Genomic DNA, 21,013 nt, shown 5'->3' with positions numbered 1-21,013 from the left:
CCCTCAAAGAGGTGGATTCACACAGTGGCTGCAACAATGAGCTCAAGCATAGCAACTGTTGTAAGGATTGCTCAGGACTGGGCAGTGTTTGTTTCATTCCATTGTGCATAGGGTCGCTATAAGTCGGAACCTAACAACAACAAAAACAACTTGTCAGAGGGGATGGGTTTTCAAGAGTGTTATTGGGACCAAGGAGCTATGGAAGAGAGAACAAGAGAAAGTCTAAAGGGGAAATGTCTTCCCTGAAGAAGTTGGTCCCACCCAGCATTCCCGACTCTAAAACAGAAGCACCATAACCATTAAGAAGCTAGGATGAAGTCAGAGAAGAGAAGGAAAATATTTTACAAATCAATTTCCTATGGATTCTCTGTGTTAGAAGTATATGACTTGGACTCAGAATAAGCGGCCATTTTTTCACCTTCTGGACTCCATCTCTGATGGGCAGAGACTGAGACAACTTGGTTATGAGTTGGACCTCCCTTCCCTCTGTTCCTTGAGGTTAATATTTGACATACTTACATTGAGATTACTCTGAAGTGATGAGTATTTGGAAGCTTTTAGAGTAGGCTGAAGGAGCCCTGGTTGTGCATTGGTTAAGAGATCAGCTGCTAAAAGAAAGGTTGGTGGTTTGAACCCATCCAGTAGTTCCGTGGGAGAAAGACCTAGTGATCTGCTTCTATAAAGATTACAGCAAAAACCCTGTGGGGCAGTTCTATTCTGTTACATTGGGGCCCCTCTTCGTCAGAATCAACTCAATGGCATCCAACAACAACAACATTATGAAGCTTTGAGTCTGTGCCTCTTAATATGCTTCAGGAAATTTAATTAGGAAAGGTAATTTGTCAATATTCCTTGCTATGTGTGAAGAATACACTGACTTCACCTGAATAACTCCTAGCTTTCAGACACAGAGACACGTTTCTGTCAAGTAGTGATCTGTGATGTGCTTTCCTGCCTTCTGCGTCTCGCCTTTATTTCATCTGCTGATCGGTAGCATTTACTGTGGGGGGGGGGGGCGGCGGGGCAGGGAAGCATGATCAAAAACTTTTAAGTCTTTGTTTTTCAGGTTACGGAACTCAACAATGTGAAGAACGTCGCACGATTGCCAAAGAGCACCAAGAAACACGCCATAGGGATTTATTTCAATGACGATACCTCTAAGACTTTTGCTTGTGAATCAGGTTTGTCTGAGGCAGGGGGAGTTTTTGATTTCACTTTTAAGAGGCTACTGTGCATATAGGTTAGTAACTTGGGCATTTCCACAGATCTCGAGGCTGATGAATGGTGCAAAGTACTCCAGATGGAGTGCATAGGGACGCGGATCAATGACATCAGCCTCGGAGAGCCTGACTTACTGGCCACTGGTGTGGAGAGAGAACAGAGTGGTATGTAAAGAAAATTCTCTCTTTCTCTTTTCTTTTAAACTGTTTTTGCCTCCTCCCATGTCATAAAATATAAGACATCTTCATTATGTAGAATTTTTGAGGTTACAAAAATGTATGAAGAAAGGAGTAAAAATAGTCTTTAATCTCACCCACAACCTATGTTAACATTTCAGTAAATTTCTTAGTATTTTTTCAGTGTAAAATATGGATAGATCTACATTAATGATATCAACTAGAATCTCAAGGAAGATGCTACGTGCCAGTTTCTGTGGTAGACACTTTACCTCGGCTACTAGCTAAAACTAGCCCATTGCAGTTGAATCGATTCTGACTCGTAGTGACCCTGTAAGACAGAGAGAACTGTCCCCATAGGGTTTCCAAGTAGCAGCTGGTGGATTCAAACTGCTGGCCTTTTGGTTAGCAGCTGTAGCTCGATATAGCTTTTAACAACTGTGCCACCAGGGCGCCTTACCTATACGAGATTCTTTAGTTTTCGCAGCAGCTCTATGATATAAGTACTATGACATCCCCCCTTTTACAGATGAGGAAACTGAAGCTTAGAGGAGATCAGGACCTTGCTCCTATTTCAATCGCTAGTTAGTATTCAACTTCAGACTATACTCTTGGCCCTGTATGTACAGTATGTGCATTTTAGAGTTTTGAAACAAAAATCATATTAAGCCAATAATAGAAATTGTTTGAAGTTTATTTAATATATGATTTGCAAATTGGGGTAACATTTCCAACTAGAAAGCAAAAGATGTTCCAAAGAAGAAAAATATTTTATAGATTCTTATACTGCAGCTTATCACTAGTAATTATACATTGCCATGGAAACAGGGCCAGAATAGTGTTTACATAACAACAATTTACCCTAAAACGTAGCTTCTAGTCTGACCTTTGGAATGTCTATTGTTAAAGCTACACATAGATAATTCTGTAACAGAGCACAATGCCCAAGGCTAGACTGTTGTTTGGCTTAAAGGTGACTTTTATTAAGAAACCAATTTTCTCAAGGCTCGAGGTTGAAAGATAGCTTGAATGGGTCACCTCAAGCTCCTTGAAATCCAGAAATCTGATTTCCAGGAGAATTAAAATATCCTTTCCTCAACAGTATAATGTTTTTTTTCTTTTCCTTGACTTTTTTATTCAAAATTTTACTGAAAGCTTCCCAATGCTTTTAAAAGAATCCACACTTCATGAGTATCTCTGAAAGTATAAACCTATTTAAATCTGTGGTTTCTTTTTTTCACCCATACACTTGAGTCAATGGTTTGAGCTAAACCCTCAACCTGGGAATGAATCTTTTTAAACAACAATGACCAAAATATTCATGAACACTTTGCAAACATCAATGTTCATTTACAGCATGAGCCTGAAGATGAGGGATCATTTCTTCTTCTGCAAAGAGCTGAGCCTTGTGACAGGGTAGATTGGATCACTGAGTTCAGCTTCAGCCAGTTGACCTCACCAATGAGGGCATGCTATGACTGAAGGGTCTATAGGGTCATCTGGCTTGATTAGGAACATGGCAGAGGTGGAATGGTGCTGACCTTTCCTATGGGAGCACACTCCAATTGTTAGTAAAAAATGCTCTCCCTCCCAATTGGAACTATGTCTTCAGGACGTGTTTATAGTCTGTGACTATTTGGATGCACCATATCTGCCAAAATCCATCTCCATGGAAAGGTTATTGACCGTGACCTAGAAGCGCTGGCTAATTCTGACGGGCTCTTTGTAGACTGTGAAATTGAGCTACAGAGAGGTTAAGTCATTTACCCAAGGTCATATGACTAAGCCATCAGCTCCTAGCCCTATAGTTCACTATATCACGGTGTCCCTGGGCACAGAAGGCACACGCATAGTGTTCACAGACAGATGCCTATGAAGCCAAACAGAAGAAAACATGACAGATTTGGATTTTTTGTTTTAACCTAAAGTTCACAGATCAGCATTTATTCCCACAATTTATATCTGTGAGGTAGCATCCTGCTGGTGTTACAAACTGAATTCAAGAAATGGCTGTGTCTAGGAGTTACCTTCGTCATGTCCATTTTCTGTGCATTAGTTTCCTCTATTGCCAAATGGGAATAAGAATATCTAGTATATAACTACTGAACCCTGGTGGCATAGTGGTTAAGAACCATGGCTGCTAACAAAAAGGCCAGCTGTTTGAATCCACCAGGCACTCCTTGAAAACCCTGTGGGGCAGTTCTACTCTGTCCTATAGGGTCTCTGTGAGTCAGAATTGACTCAGTGGCAACAGGTTTGGTTTTGGTTTTTTTAAGCAAAGAAATTGGAAAAGGTCTCTTTTACTCTTTACTTAATGAAGACAATCTTTCTTACTTGGTCCAGAAATTTAGTCCATTAGAGACACACTTTTAAAATAATAGTTACTAGAAAGCAGCAACAAATATTTAGTTATTGGGCATTTGAAGTAATTTAGAGATTTCAAATAGTAGATGCATAAATATATCTCATGAACACAATCTTGACACCTCTGTTTATTAAACTCAACTAAAATCTTTGAAAATTCTGATATAATTATCTTATTATCAAAACAATTAATTTAGAATAGCACTAGTATTAAATTTTAATGTAACACTATTTTGTTAAATGTATTCAATCTATCGTAATGATGGCTAGGTAGAAACGTGTTTGTTATAGTGATAATATTTTTGTTCCTATTTCACTTAAAGAAGTTTAACTCTATAGCTTCTTAAATTAATGAATTTTCTAGAAATGTAGCAGAAATACCATGACTGTATCTGTGGGGATAAATATTTGGTTGTAGTCATCAGCCAAGCAGTTTATTTAGGGTAATCTTGGTTAAATTTTAACAAATCATCCACATAGATAAGTGAATATTTCTTCCCAGCGTTTGACCAATGAAAGCTCTTTGTTCCAACTAGTTCAAATATATCCAGTGGCATTTTTCCAAACTGTTTGGTCAGTTAAATGCATCGTATTAGTGTGAAGTCTTATTTAAATAATTTAGCATGTAATTTTTTTAATTCGGTTATGAAAATTATAAGTTGATGAATACAACTTTAAGATCATTAAACCATGAGACAATTATTTCACACCTGCATTTTTGGAAGCACAAAGTGTGGGTATAATTAACTTGTGTGTGGCAGAAAAAACACTGCTTTTCATAGCTTTACTGCTTTGGTCATAGAATTTCTTTTTCTTATGCAAATTGAAAGATTCTAAAAATGGTCTTAGGTTGTGCAAATAGTGTTTAGTGCATTGACAGCTGGACTGTATTGTTAAGACGTTCTTTAATATGGGCTACATCAAAAATCTCATTTTCTGGGACTGCTAATTTATGAGAAAATTGATGTTCCCGTACGTTCAACCACAAGGTAGGGAAGAACGTGAGCTTGAATTGTTTTTAAATGCTTCTCTTTTCCTACAGTGTCTTTGATGCTTTCTTCCTGGGGATTTTAGACTAACCTTTTGTTTTTCTCCCAGAGAGATTCAATGTGTATTTGATGCCATCTCCTAACTTAGATGTACATGGCGAATGTGCCTTGCAGATTACATATGAGCACATCTGTCTTTGGGACATCCAGAATCCCAGAGTCAAACTCATCTCATGGCCGCTAAGCGCCCTGCGGCGGTATGGACGTGATGCCACGTGGTTCACATTTGAGGCAGGAAGGTGAGTTGAGTGGCTGCTTTTCCAGATTTTGGGTTTTTCATTTTTCTTCCTCAGCCTCACATCATTTAAGGTCTGGCTTTCTACATGAGCCCCAACCTGAAGGAAACTTCAGAAGGTTCAGAGTTATGATTCTGTCATGCTAGAAGTATTGCAAAACATTCAACATGGCTCCCCCCCCCCCCATGGAGGATTCTAATGTTTCATGGAGGTGGTATGAATTTCCATTATACAGTTTGATTCCATGCTAGGAACGGAAGCTGAACTAGCTAAAAATACTAAAAAATGTGCTGTTTACTGGGTCAAGCTGAACAGAGACTAGCTTCTTGGTTTTTGGAAAACTTTCCTATTGTATTTAATTTATATTTCCTTATCTGAACAAACCATGGCAGATTATTAATATGAGGGTCTGTTGGCATTTTTGAGGTTGCAAGTTATTGGGTTCTTGGTACTTTGCTCACAGTGTAATGAATGGCAGAAATACTGGAAAAGTTCAGCTCTAAAACGTGCTTATCGTGATCCCCAATAAGGACATTCAGGACTGTCACTTGTTTCTTTTAGAGGCTAACCTGGGAGAGAGAAGACAGGGCCAATAAAGTTTGTGTTGATCAATGAATACAAAAAGGTTTGTCTAACCACTCTCTCTCTCTTGCTTTTTCTCCACCTCTCCTCTCTCAGAATTTACTCTCTCTCTTTGCCTTTTTCTCTTCCCCTTTTGAAATACCACAGAGGATTTTCCATTTTAGAATTTTAAATTATTAAGTTGTAGGACAAGAAGTGCTGGCAGTGCAGTGGTTAACAGCTCAGCTGCTAACTGAAAGATTGACGGTTTGAACCCACCAGTGGCTCCATGGGAGAAAGATGTGGCGGTCTGCTTCCATAAAGACGACAGCCTAGGAAACCCTGTGAGGTGGTTCAACTCTATCATATGGGGTTACTATGAGTCAGAATTGACTCAGTGGCAAGGGGGTTGGTTTTTGGAAGTTGTAAGAAACATAAATCCTTCTGAAAATGACCTGATATCCATTCAAGTTGAAGACAAATACATTTTTTCTACTTTCGTTTGTAAAGTGAGTGGTACTTCCTGACAGGAATGTAATACTTGCTGTAAAGAAGCCAAAACGAACATTCTAAACCTCTAAGACCCTAATTCATATGCACCGTCTTAGGTGCATATACATAAATATACAGAGAGAGATTTACTTCAAGGAAGTGGCTCATGCAGTTGTGAGGCTGGCAAGTCCCAAATCTGTGGGTCAGGCAGCAGGCTGGAGTCCTCTGCTGGCTTGAGCGGTTGCAAGGGTTGAGGAACCCAAAATCTGTGAGTCAGGCAACAGGCAAGATACTTTTGCAGGCTCACGTCCCAAGAACTAGAGGTCAGGCAACAAGAAGAATACAGGGTCAAGAAACAGAGCAAGCTTTGCCAGAAAGTCCATTCATATACTGGAGGCAGGCTACACCCTCAAGGTAACCCCCCTTCCAACTGACTGGCTGTGCACATCAGATCACAAAATGGAGGGTGATTACACAGTGTCTGCCAAGTCACTGAGAATCACAGCCTAGCCAAACTGACACATAACATTGACTATCACGTGCACTTAGAACAATAATGTTCCCCCGAAATTAATCTGTTAGTTCCATTTTAAACAAAGTCAATTGTCTATAATTTGTTTTCCAAAAATTTGATCAATGTGATTTTCCTCCAACTGCCCTAGTTGCCCTAGAAGGTTTTAAAATTTTTCTTTTCTAGACAGCTCTGCTCTGGCCTGTTTTATTTTCAAGTACCTGGAAATTGAAATGCTCTAAACAAGTTGGTGAATCTCCCAGAGAATACAAAGGTCATCACATTAAAAAATAAAAATTTAATGTTCAGAGCCATGTTCTAATTTTGTCAGAATCACTTATTTATTATCCTTAGGAAAAAATCCCCACAGAAAAATTAAGAACTTGTTTTCTAAGGTTAGCATATTTTCCCCTTTGGGTGTCAGAAATTATTTATGGGTTAATTGTAACCAGTGAAATCTAGGCTTAGAAAATGTTTTATAATAGAAGTAGATTTCTGTATTGACTATACACCTCTTATTATTCCCCACTCATGTTTCATATTGATGTGTAGGAGAACTCATCATTGATGGAAACTTTTCTTGGGTCAATTTTGGGCAATAGTAATTCAAATATTAATAATTTTTTTTTTTTTTTTACTACTTATAGAAAAAGTGTGTCTTTTTATTGTGATACCTAAAGGCTAAAACCTTGGTAAACTTTTGTAGCATCCTAGGACTATTTGAAAAGTTCTTTGAAATTACCTTATTAATCTTCCAAGTATAAATGAATCTACTTAGTATGATGCAAAAATTAAATTTATTCATTTGGAATTTAGTAGAACTGCTAAGGATCGAGGAGACTATTTTAAAGACCTTATATTGCCCCTAAGTGCTATAGGAAGCGCAGAGATTTTTAAGCAGGTATATTTGGGTCTGTTTTTATGGGCACAATGGTTAAGTGCTCAGCTGTTAACCAAAAGGTAGATTGTTTGAATCCACTCAGCAGCTTCACCAGAGAAAGACCTGGTGATCTGCTTCTATAAAGATTACCGACAAGAAAACCCTATGGGGCAATTCTACTCTGTCACATGGGGCCACCATGAGTTGGAATCACCCAGACGGCACACAACAACAGCTAAAGTGTATCCTGTGTGTGCAGCATAATCATGTTTGTATTTTGTGAAGGTCACTGACTGCATCGTGTACAATAGGGTAGAGGGGCAGCTGTGGCCGTGTGGAGACAATGAAGTAGCTCAGGTAAAGGAAATGGGAGAAGAAAAGTATGCATATATGGGAGACGTAAATTTCAGAAACTTTTCAATAGTCTTTGGTTAAAAGCAATAAATGCTGACTTGGAAAATGAGTTTTATTTGATGACTTTTATGGTCTGACCTTTGAGGTTTTTCATCCAAGAACTCCAACAGTTATATGGTTCTAATAATTATAACCCTTGCCACACAGTGTTGTGCCCTAAATACTGTAGGGACCTGGAGAATATTTATTAATTTTGAATAACGTTCTTACTCTGTGGTCATGTTTGGTGGGGTTGGTACAAACTTGAGTGTGGATGATCAGAGGGACAAGGTCAGGATTCTGTTCTCAGCATCTTACTTCTCAAACAGCGTGGTGTTGTGTAATGAACAGGGGATCGGGAGTCAGAGAGACTTTAGGTTCTAATTGCTACTCTTCACTAGCTGTTGACCTTGGACAATGTGCTTAACTTCCCTGAGCATCATTTGTAAGTTTAGCCAAGTAATAGCTTCCTTTCAGGGCTGTTGTAGGTAAAAGTGATAACCCATGTAGAAGACATGGAGCTCTGGTGGTACAGTGGTTAAGACCTCAGCTGCTAACCGAAAGGCTGGCAGTTCAAATCCACCAGCTGCTCCTTGGAAACCCTATCGGGCAGTTCCACCCTGTCCTATAGGGATGCTATGAGTTAGAATTGACTCCATGGCAACAGGTTTGGGTTTTTTTTTTTTTTTGGTATGTAGAAGATAGAGAACAGCACTGAGCACACTACTGGCTACTCTTAAAGAATATTTTGATAGTCTACTCAGATTATTTGGACCAGGACTTGGATTTGCAGGATACAGAGTTAAACCCAAGGTAATATTACTATTTTATATTTTGCCTGAAACTCAAAGATGAATTTTTATAGTTACCATCAAGATGCTCAGGATAATAAGATCATTTGTGTTCCTTCAAGCGTGAAGGCTTCATATCTGCCTTGCTTTATTAGTGAAGATAACTTTTCTGTGGCTATTTTTGGATGTGTTCAAAACAAGGCAGTTTCATATTAACTAATATAATTTTCTCCCTCACTCATATCAGTAAGTGGGCAGGAGTTAAGCCCCCAGGCAGATCGTTCTCATATATCCATTGTGAGCCTGAAAAGGGATCACAATATGCCCTTCTAGACACACGAGTGTTCTTTCCAAAGACCTTGAATAAAGTCCTGCTCACCTTTAGCCTCTGTTAGAGAGGAAACTGTTATTTCTGTTCAATGGTCCATTTCACCCACCAACACCAACAACTGAGTCAATGTTTCATAATTTTAGGATAGTGGGTAGGATAGTGTGCTTTCGAAAGGTCACAGTCTTGCAAACCCTATGGACTACAGTTCTACTCTGCACACTTGGGGCCGCGATAGTTGGAATCAACTCGATGGCAACTAACAACAACAACAACAACAGGTAGAAAGAGGCACCGGTGGTTCCGTGGTAGAAGTCTTGCCTTCCATGTGGGAGGCTCCTGTTCATTCCCAGCAGGTGCACCTCATGCACAGCCGCCACCTATCTGTCAGTGGCGGCTTCCATGTTGCTGTGACACTGAACAGGTTTCAGTGGACTTCCCAGACTAACACACACTAGGAAGAAAGGCCAGGTGATCTACTTACGAAAACTAGCCAATGAAAACCTTATGGATCACGATGGTCCAATCCTGTTGTATATGGGATCACTATGAGTCGAGGCTGGCTTGACAACAGCTAAAAACAACAGAGGTGGAACTGAGTGTTATTCCTGCTCAATGGCCCCTTTCACTTCACCAAAACCAACAAATAAGACAATGTTTCATAATTACGTGATATTAGGTAGATTAGAGGTTCTTGGGCAGGCAGTACACAACACAAAGACACTCAGATGAAAGGCAGAACTCTTTGTTACAGTTTCAAACAAGAGGCGACACAGGGTCACACAGGGTAGCAAGCAGGGACAGAGTAACTGCAAGTTGGAAGTGTAGGCAGCTTAAGTTTTGCAAGTGGAATTGGCCAGCTAGGTTTTGCAGGCTCCCTGTAGATTGGGTATTTTGAATAATTCCATGGGCCCAAAGGAGAAGGGCTGTTCCTGGGTGTTAGATATCTGGTGGCCTCTGAGTATTGTAGCCCAGGAGTGTTGGAATATGATAAGGGAAGTAGTTGGGGTGTAGGCTTAGCAATGACCGTGAATGCGAATTGAGAGTTTTTAAACCATGATCTCAAAACTGGGTCAAGACAGCGCTTGTGAAATACATTACAGGCATGTGTAGGAAACTGGACTTGGAGTTGGAGGAAAGGAAATTACAGCTCTGCTACATACTGGCTATGGGACCTTGGGTGAGTCGACCAACTCCTTGAGCTCCATATCTCCACCTGTCAAATGGGATAATATGTTATTCACCTCACAAGATTGCTATGAAGATTAAATAAGAGCACTTGTGAAAACATGTGGCATAGTGCTTGACACGTAGTAGGCAGTTGTACCAATCCATAATGACACAAGCAGAAAAGGAATTCCCCAGCGTACATAATTCAAAGCTCAGGGGGTAGGGATGGCTTCAGACTTGGCTTGACTTGGGGTCCAAATAACGATGCTAATTTTCATCTCAAAGTTCTGTTTCTTCTAGAATGTCTTTATCTGGCTTTTTATTGTGGCTGCTAGCAATCTTGAGCTCACATTACCACACCCTCAGCTAGCAGAAAAGAAAAACCCGCTGTTGTTGAGTCAATTTGAGTAGGATTTCCCCGTAGAGTTTTCTTGGCTGTAATCTTTATGGAAACAGATTGCCAGTTCTTTCTCCCGTGGCACAGCTGGGTGGGTTTCAACCACTAATCTTTAGGTTAGAGGTTAAGCACAAACCGTTTGCACCACTCAGGGACTTTTCTGCCGGAAAAGTCACAATTCTACATAGAATGTGATATTCAATATATGTTGAATATCACATTCTATGTACCAGACACAGTACTGAGGAAATTATGCAAAACAATGGAGCACATAGAATGAGGATGGTTCTCCCAAAGCAAGAAGGGGCTGCTAGTACCATCAGAAAGGCAAATGGATGTGAGGCTTTAAAAAAATCAACAAAATGTGTCCAACATTCAATAACTGTTCAAAGCAAGTAGGGTGAAGCAGCTGTTTGACTATAATACATAATGTCACTCACCATGGCACCGAGCTCCAGGACAGCAGTTCTCAACTGGTACCAGCTTGCCCCAGTGGACATTTGGCAAAGTCTAGGGACTTTTTGGAGCCCTGGTTGCACAGAGGTTAAGCATTCACCTGCTAACCAAAAGGTTGGCAGTTCAAATCCACCAGCTGCTCCTTGGAAATCCTACGGGGCAGTTCTACTCTGTGCTAGAGGGTCGCTATGAATAGGAAATGACTAAACATGAACAGGGTTGGTTTGGAGGTTTAGGGACATTTTAGGTTGTCACTGCTCAGAGGAGGAATGCTACTGGCATTACGTGGGTAGGAATGATGCTTAACATTTTATAATACCTATGGCAGACCTCACAACGAATCATTATCAGGCCTGATAATCAGAGACATAACTAGATTATGGCAGATATGGCAGGCATTGCACCAGCTCTGGGTGCGTGGCACCACTGAGCAGTTTCTATCAGCTCCTTACGGCCAGCGGCGTGTGAAAATAGCACCTGTGGCAAGCACTGAAATTGTGCCCCTGTCCAAACATCTGGCACCCCTGTTTTAGATAATTTTACCATAATATCAGCTCAAAAACACAAGTCAAGCTCGTTCATCTTTTAATTAACTCATTACAGTGCTTGAGGAAGGATTTTGGGCTGCAGGTTAATAGAAACTGCTCAGTGGCGCCACTTGCCCAGGGCTGATGCAATACCCGAGATATACCACCGCCAATAACTGAGAAGTCCTACTCTAGGAGGTGTTCCAGCCATGGAAAATAATCACTAATTTACTTGCACAGTTTAATCCACTCACTGATGATGTGAACTAGGGAATATTATTATTCTCATTATAAAAGGAAACATAAACAGCTATTTGTACACCAGCATTCACCGCATCATTATTCACAATAACCAAAAAGTGGAAGTAGCCTAAGTGGCCATGGACAGGTGACTGGATAAACAAAATGTGGCATATACACACAATGGAATATTACTCTGTCATAAAAAGAAATGAAGTTGTAATACATGCTACAACATGGGCAAACCTGGAAAATATTATGCTGAGTGAAAGGAATCAGTCATGAAAGGACAAATATATGATTCCACTTGTGAGAAATATCTAGAATAGGCAAGTATATCGAGACTAAGTTTATTAGCAGTTACCAGGTGACCCTGAGCTTCTGTTAAGAGCGGCGGTAAAACTGGAGGATGGGTAAGGGTGATGGCTGAACAATGTGAGGAACGTAATTCATGTCACTGAGCTGTACCTGTTAAGACTATTGAAATGTCAAGTGTTTGACCACAGTTGGAGAAAGGAAAAAACAAAACAAAACTTGGGGGTGGAGGGAAGGAAACGGACATCTATGTGACTGTTCCAAAGGCAAAAACAAACAAAAAAACCCATTGCTGAAGAGTGGATTCCTTCTCATAATGACCCTATAGGACAGAGCAGAACTGCCCCCCAGGCTTTCCAAGGCTGTAATCTTTATGGAAGCAGACGGCCCCATCTTTTACCCACCTGTCAAACTGCTGATCTTTAAGTTAGCAGATGAGCTCTTAACCACTGTGCCACGAGGGCTCCTAGCTCCAAAAGTACAGGTTAGTAAATGGCAGATTCAGGACTCACACTTGAACCTTCTCACTTCCAAACTCTAGATTTCTAAGAAGGCTTAGGCCCGTCATTCTTCCGGAGCTTAGCCTAGTTCTGAATTAACTGCTGCTGTGCTAAGGAAGAAACCTTGGTGGTGCGGTGATTAAGAGAAAGATGTGGCTGTCAGCTTCCATAAAGATTACAGCCTTGGAAACCCTGTGGGGCAGTTCTACCCTGTCCTAGGGGATCACTATGAGTTGGAATCTACTCGATAGCAATGACAGTGGCAACGAGAAGAAAAAGCACACACCACATAGCGAAAACTTGCTAAAAGCACCTTTGGAGGCTCTCACCAGAATGCTGTTGTTGTGTGCTGTTGAGTCGATTCTGACACACAGCTACCCTGGATGACAGAGTAGAACTGCCTTATAGGGTTTCTCAGGCTGTGACCTTTATGGAAACAGATCACCAGGTCTTTTCTTCTGTGAAGCAGCCGGTAGGTTCGAACAGCCTACCTTTTGGTTAACAACTGAGCACTTAACCGTTAGGACACCAGGGCTCCATAGCGGAATATTACCCCTTGCCATTTAAGCTGCCTCAGCATGAGGGAGGTCATCCATCAATGAGCCACAGGTTTGCAAAGACACTGGTAATCTGAATAAACCACATGAGATGTGTATGAATATACACATTTTGTTGGCTTGATTTTAGTTCTGGAACCCCCTATTTGCTTTCTAGTGTAAACTGTAGGCACCCACAGCTAGACTCGTCCATCTCTCTGGGGCAGCCGTATCGTCATAGGACAGTAGGGCCTTCTGGATGCTGTTCTTCCTGTCCTCCACCCACCGATATAAGCGAATCTGACCACATCTCTATTTTTTTCCTTGAGGAAATTCAGGATAGAAATATAAAAGTTTTAATAAAATGCAATTGCACAGTTAATCACCACCCATTGCTCTGGAGATACAGAGGCATTCGTTTATTTTAGAAACAGAGAGCCTATTGCTTATTTTGTTTGAGGTTGCTTTTATCTTTTGTTTGTCTCTTTGCGCTTCAAAGCCCTGAAACCTTAGCAAAACCCCTTGACTGGGAGTGCTAGATGTTTCATGGGAAGATCCAGTTGACAGGAAACTCTGACTGTGGTGACCTCCCCAGTGGAACCAGTCTAGAAATGTGATTGCATAAAGAAGGGTGCCAGATGTCCAGTGAGTTTTCCTGTTAATTTTAGAGCTGGCTGCTGAGTTAGCACGCCTGGATGTCAGCCTCTGCCTGACTTCCTGCCTGGTTGAAATTAGTACCTTGGGCTGTGCACCTTCAGGAGCGAGAGGCACTCAGGTGACATTTAGCAGAACCTTCTAAATAATTAGCGCACATGAGTGCCTCCCTTTCCCAGCTGGAGAGTAACTCTCTCCTGCTTTTGACATCGTTTTAAAAGAGACTTCTAGGAATGCCAAGAGTAGGTGAAAATCAAAATTGCACGTACAGAATACTTTTCCTTAAATGGCATGCACCAGTATGGGGAAAAGTGGTTTTTGTTTTGGATATAAAGATAGCTGAAGAGCCTTGGGAAAGAAATCGTTCGTTTCGTGCGTATTTCACCCTCCAAGCAAGGCTAGCTGGTGAAAAGTTTGCATTGGAGAAGGGAATTGTTTCTTCCCCTAACTGGTGAGTTTACAAGTCAAGTGACCATGATTCTGATATAGATCTTGGAACATTTCTCTCTTGGTTTTCCTCATCCTAAGCTACTCAGGAATTTCCAGTTTCTGAATGCCCTATAGATTATATGCTCAAATTCAAACCCACTGCCATCGAGTAGATTCTGACTCATAGTGGTCCCGTAGGGTTTCCAAGGCTGTAATCTTTACAGAAGCAGACTGCCACGTCTTTCTCCCGATAGAGCACATACTCATTCTTATTAAAGAATTGAAAGAAAGTGAACAAATGTGTTGTACTCTGTTCTCCCTGCTATGGTGGGGCAGAGATTTGAATACAGCTGTGCTGGGTCTCTGACACAGGTTTGCTCAGGAGGAAGCAAAGTCTCTTCTTTTTAAAAAAAAAAAAAAATAGAGACTATAGTTGTATCATTTATATGACCATTCATTCTTCCTTAGCATTCATCTAAAATAATTTTCATTCTAAAAGTAATGCACACTTACTAAGAATATTCCAGTGCTAGAGGCATGGATGGAGTCGGGAGGGAGTTCTCTCTTTTCTACTCCACAGAGGAACCTCTTTAAAACTCGTCTTTAATAGATGTTTTATGATTGCATGCCCACTCTCTGCCAGGCTACGTTAGGTGCCAAGGATGCACAGATGAATAAGACAAGGCCACCAGTGGAAGAAGCTTACCTAGGTCCTTTCTACTGCTCACCTCCTGTGGTTTTAGCTCTTGAAATTCCTACAAGAAAGATGATTTATGACCTTTGGGGCAAAATTAGGCACCATATCTTGAGGCCATCTTAATGTAGGTGATGACCCACTAAAATAGGAGACTACTTTATATGTGACCAAACCAAGAAACCAAACCAGTAGCCATCGAGTCAACCCCGTGTGTTGCAGAGTAGAACTGAGCTCCATAGGATTTTCAAGGCTGTGACCTTCGAGAAGCAGATCATCCGGCCTTTCGTCCAAGGCATCTCTGGGGGGGTTCAAACCACCAAACTTTTGGTTAGTAGTCGGGTGCTTCACCATTTGCACCACCCAGGGATGCTACTTCAGAATTCTAGAAAGGACTAGCAATAATGGATCAGTCCTTCTCTCAGCAAATATTCACTGAGTGCACCCTACATGCCTGCTGCGTTTCTAAGCACTGTGGCTGTTACTGTGAAGTAAGCACCAATTGCCCTTGCTCTCACAAAACTTACTCTTTAGAGGAGCACTAATACAGAAAATAACAACCTAACGTTGCATGTGAATGACTGATGTTCCGCAAGAGCTGTGTCCTGCTCAGAAGGCTGTGTAATATGTAGCATCTTACATGGATTCCTGGTTCTTGCCTTTCTGATCACAGCAAGGGCAAGAAGAACAAGCACAGAAGCAGACTGCCTAGCTCGTTTTCATCTCAGCCAACCTGCCCACGAGGCGTTAGGAGAGTGAACTGTGCCTCTTCCCCAGCTGAGTTACACCGAGCAGTGACGCCATTGATGGGAACAGGGGAGACAGCACAGATACACAACGCAGGGTGCTCTCCTCACCCAGAGTCTGTGGTCAACCTACAGCTCCCCAACCCAGAGCTTTCTTCTCCACGCAGCCTCTTACTGTTTAAGCCTAATTCAGATTTTTTCTCCTGTCTTGTTTTTTGTTTAAGGAGCTCTGGTGGTGCAGTGGTTGAGCACTAATCAAAAAGTTGGTGGTTCAAACCCACCAGCTGCTCTGTGGGAGGAAGATGTGGCAGTCTGCTCCTGTAGAGATTACAGCCTTAGAAATCCTGTGGGGCAGTTCTACTCTGTCCTACAGGATTGGTATGGGTTGGAGTTGACTCGGTGGCAATGGGTTTGTTTTGGGTTTATATCAGTGGTCCTCAATGGGTGGTGATGGCCTCCCAGAAAATATTGAGCAATGCCTGGAGACATTTTTGGTTGTCCTATGTTGGTGTATGTGTGGAAAGTACTACAAGAATTTAGTGTAGAGGCCAGGGATAGTGTTAAACATCCTACAATGTCCAGGACAGCCAAGCATCAGAGCATTACCTGCTCCCTACAATACTGCCCATGTGAAGAAGCCTTGTTCTATACCATAAGCTCCCAACAAATCCCTCCCCAGATTGTTTCTCAAGATGGAGCTAATAGATCTCATATGCTTGGGGTTTAGGGGAGTGTGGGGAAGACACTCATTTTAGCTTCAGTTGTCCTTCATTTGTTCAAACTGTATTTTTAGCTCACCTCACTTTTACAGAGGAAAAAATAAACATTGCTATCAAAACCTTACTATCCACCCCTCTTCCCAACTATACACTTTCTTCCTTAATTCCCCTTCTAATCAATATGTCTTGTTCAACCATTACAGTATTCGTGAGTCCCTTTACCTATGTAAGTCTTGGCTTGCCAAATAAATTGTAAGCTCCTCAAAGAAGAAGCCCATGTCTTTACCTTCATTTACATTCTTCTCGGCAGCTGTTGTGTTTTGCCTCATGGTGGGCTTGACAAGTATCTTATTCCTTCAATTATAATATGCCAGCAAAGGTAAGATTCGACCTGGATTTAATAACAACTTTTGTTAAGTTAGGGGAGGGGCAAGAAACAGTATCTTCAATATACATGTTGAACACAAGATGCATCTTGCTTTTATCAATGCGCCAATATTATAAACATGCACAAACACCCACCCACACACACACAATACATCTTGAAAGAATGAGGGGGTATGGAACCGATTGACTTTCTTTTATTTTATGAATTTACTTATTAATATTATCCACCATGAAATAATTTATTTTGGTTTTCATGAATTTAACCCCATTAGTATTTTTCCAATAAAACATGTTGATGCAAGGAGAGGAAACAAAGTGTTTACAAGATGGGCATCAATGCCTCTGAAAATTAAAGCATGTAAGTGGTGACTAGGGAGCCCTGGTGGCACAGAAGTTATAGCGCTTGGCTGCTAACGGAAAGGTCGGCAGTTCGAACCCGGTGGCCACTCCACAGGAGAAAGATGTGGCAGGCAGTCTGCTTCTGTAAAGATTCACAGCCTTGGAAACAACTGTGAGGTAGTTGTAATCTGTCCTGTAGGGTTGCTGTGAGTCAGACTCGACTTGACGGCAGTGGGATTTGTTTTTTGTTTTTTTTAGGTGGTGACTGTGGTCTGGAAGACCATTGTCTCAGGAAGACTCATGTTGGGTTCACTGCCCTCCAGCCACACAGCCTGCCTCTTCTCCCCTCCTCACCCCAGTGTGCTGGGTTCACTCTACTTCATCCAAACCTCAAGGCTCTCTAGATGCAGTTCTTTCTGACAGATTCTTTTTCCTGGTTTCTCATTCAAAGTACTCTCCTTCCCAAGGTAGTTCATGAGTTCTCACTTGAAATAAGACTTGCTCAAGGAGGCCTGGGTCAGGTTGCATACTATACCTTTTCCTGGCTCTGCCTACTCTTTCACAATTCTTCTACAGCTATTTATTGAGCACTAAGTTTTTTAAGTATAGGCAAACCATGTTCTAGGCACTGGTAGAAAAACTGAATAAATCAGAAAGAAAAAAAAAAAATCCCTGCCTACATTTTTTTTTACAGAGAGCTTCCATCCAATGGAATAATGGAAGCACCTGTTATTTGAAGTCCTGCTTTGTGAATTTTACATATCTTATTCAATACTTGCAATAAATCTCTGTGATATTTGCTTTTGTGAAATTTATTTTACAAATGGAAAAACAAGCCTTGAGAAGTTAAATGACTTGTACAAGGTTATAAAAAGAGTAAGGGGCAATCTCAGCCAGTAACCAATCCCGAGCCCAAGCTCTTCTCGGTTGTCCACACTGCCTCAACACATATTTGTTGTGTGGAGGAATGAATTTCCCAATATTTTCTGAGTTTTCGGTTGCTTCTCGGTTTTCGACCAATTGCATGATCCACGGTTTGGGATGGCAGGTATATAATTCAGGTAAAGGATTTATTCGAACATTCAAAACAATCAAGTGCATCTATAATGGCCATGGTTTGGGTTTTCGTATATTTGAACGCTTATCTTTGCAGAGGACATAACCCAATAATCAAAACCAGCTGTCGCTGAGTTGATTCCAACTCGTGGCAACCCCATGTATGTCAGAGTAGAGCTGTGCTCTGTACAGTTTTCAGTCACTGATTTTGGGGGGTAGATCATCAAGGCTTTCTTCTGAAGCATTCTGGGTAGACTCAAACTTCCAACCTTTTGGTTATCAGTGAGTGTGTTAACTGTTTGCACTATTCGGGGATACCTCACAGAGGACACAGGAAAGACTAAACTTAAGGTCATCGTTTTACTTTCTCTGGGTTTTCATCCTTTGGTTTCTGTTAGTGTATGAGACCAAAAAACCCATTACCTTCAAGTTGATTCCAACTCATAGTGACCCTATAGGACACAGTAGAACTGCCCCGTAGAGTTTCCAAGGAGCACCTCATAGATTTGAACAGCTGACCTTTTGGTTAGCAACTGTAGCACTTAACCACTGTGCCACCAGGGTTTCCATTAGACCATAAAGAAAGAGTATTTGGGGGCGTTTGAGACTGATTTGGTGCTCAAAAAGTGTGCAGGGTAAAGATCAATTGGGACCGAGAAAGAAGGGAATTGGGAGCATAAGAATTCGAAACATGTGGGTGTGCACTTCTGGTATGGGTGAAACATTTGAACGTCTTTGGTCTGTGTTCTGTTCTCTCCAGAGATGAAAAACAGACGTTGGTCTATTAAGTTATGTAAGACCATTAGTCTGTTTGTTCTCTCCTCTTTATTTGTTTTCTTTCTTTCTTTTTTTCCCCCCCCATTTCTTTCTTATTTGCCTTGGGGACTAAGCCCATTATATTATTTTGATGAAGCTTGTAGTGGCATTTTTTGATGGGTCCTAGAGCTGCTTATGAAACAGTACCAAATGATCCTATCGGGAAGGAGTGAATGAAATAAAAGACCACGTGTATAGAGTTTAGAAGAGGCTTTTGAGAGGAGTATTTGAAGGTCAGTTATTGTTCTTAACAAGTTCCTGGGTCATGCTCTCAGACTGAAGGACACGTGCCTTTGAGCAGTATGGACAACCCAACCAGTCTCAACAACTCAAAGGCCTAATTTCTGTTCTTTTTATACTCTTTAAGGCATTTTGTCAGATATTGCAAACTTGTGACCTCCTGGCCAGACCTGGTTAATAGGGGCATTTTGCCCTCCTCCCTCCCCCACCTCCCAGCCTTAAAAAAAATGGAATAATTTGCCAACATTTAAAATTCAGGTGATTTCACATAAAATCAAGATTTCTGGCTTCTCCCAGACAATCATAAACTGTGGCTACATTGGACTCATATTACCCCCATGTGAATACCTGACTGGGGCTGACTGGTGGCTCCGTCTTTAAAGGGACCTGTGCGTGGCCATTAGCCACATTCCCTCTACTCTATCTTGTAGCACTCCTGAGTGACTTAATCTATTTACTTTTCCTTCTTGACCCCTGATGGAATTTGAGATTGTGACCCTTGGTTCTGTCTATAAGTGGTAAGGGGGATGTGTGTGTGTGTGTGTGTGTGTGTGTGTGTGTGCTTCAGACACTCAAGTGGAGGCAAGGGGAGACCGTGTACATTGAAAAAGAATACTTCATATTATAATCATTTTTATTTCTTTTGATCACGATATTTATTTAGAGATTCCAGTGCCATTAACGGAAGATTCTGGATTCGTTATGTCTGTAAAAGGCAGAAAACAAAACAAAACAGCAACAAAAAAACATTGCCGTCAAGTCAATTTTGACTCATGACAATGCTATAGGACAGAGTGGAACTGCCCCATAGGGTTTCCAAGGCTGTAATCTTTATGGAAGCAGGCTACCACATCTTTCTCCCACGGAGTAGCTTGTAGGTTCAAACAGCTGACCTTTTGGTTAGCAGCTGAGCACTTAACCACTGAACCACCAGGGCTCTTGTCAAATGCAGACATGAGTTAAAAAAGTGGTTTTAAATAGTAGATCTTGCCAATTTGTGGGTCATAATATAAGATAGGTTGCCATGTGTCAGAATTGAGTCATCTGCAGCAGATTTTTTAAAATATAGATTTAACATTTCACCACCAGTATTAAAAAATAAAATAGAATAGAAAATGTTGTAAGTTATAGATAGATGATAGATATACTGTATTTTTACACAAATAACGTGTACCTTCTATGTTTGTTTGCCAACAGTTCCCTTCCACCATGAGGTATTTTCATAATCACTGCTATGCCTGTTTTTTTTTTTTAACTTGTTGCTGTAAAAAAATTAGCATAGCACACCTATGAAAATACTTCTCAGGGGGAAGGAGTAGTTGACAAACAAATGTAGAAGGTGTGCGTTATTTGTGTAAAATATGGTAGACAGGCAGCTATACTGGGTCAGTCATAATATAAATTGTATTATTTACTGTGGGTTCAGTTACAAAAGCTTTAAAAGCCACTAGATTGTCAAGTTTGAGAAACACAGCTTCAGGTCTGATATTAATCAATCATCTTACAAGTGAGTAACAGGTGCCTTCATCTTTTCTGAATCAAAGTTGATGTATAAGTAAATAAATAAGTAATGACTTCAGCCCTAGGGGGAACAGAAAGCTACTTCATCCTCGTGAAAAAAAAATTATCTATCTGATGGACAAAAAGATGTGGGAAAAACATAAGACCTTGAAGAATTAGGCACAAAGTGCTCTGTTTAAGTTAGAGTGATGATTGAAATAACGAGGCAGTTCTAGTGAGGACTGAAACATTTCAGGAAATCTTCAGGAAGGAAACGGGGCTTGAGTGAA

General features: G+C 40.9%; 1 protein-coding gene across 1 annotated transcript in view; it reads left to right on the top strand.

Moving 5' to 3' along the window:
• Nucleotides 1-21,013, top strand: part of DOK5 (docking protein 5) — a 206,916-nt gene that overhangs the window by 120,087 nt on the left and 65,816 nt on the right. The window contains exons 3-5 of the mRNA XM_049869053.1: nt 1,067-1,181; nt 1,266-1,385; nt 4,860-5,049. Coding sequence (XP_049725010.1) covers nt 1,067-1,181; nt 1,266-1,385; nt 4,860-5,049 — 425 coding nt within the window. The remainder of the gene's footprint in view (nt 1-1,066; nt 1,182-1,265; nt 1,386-4,859; nt 5,050-21,013) is intronic.

This window comes from Elephas maximus, chromosome 25 (assembly GCF_024166365.1).
Source record: "Elephas maximus indicus isolate mEleMax1 chromosome 25, mEleMax1 primary haplotype, whole genome shotgun sequence".
NCBI classification, from domain to species: domain Eukaryota; kingdom Metazoa; phylum Chordata; class Mammalia; order Proboscidea; family Elephantidae; genus Elephas; species Elephas maximus.
Note: the sequence above shows the minus strand (reverse complement) of the source record. Positions and strands in the feature narration are given on the sequence as shown.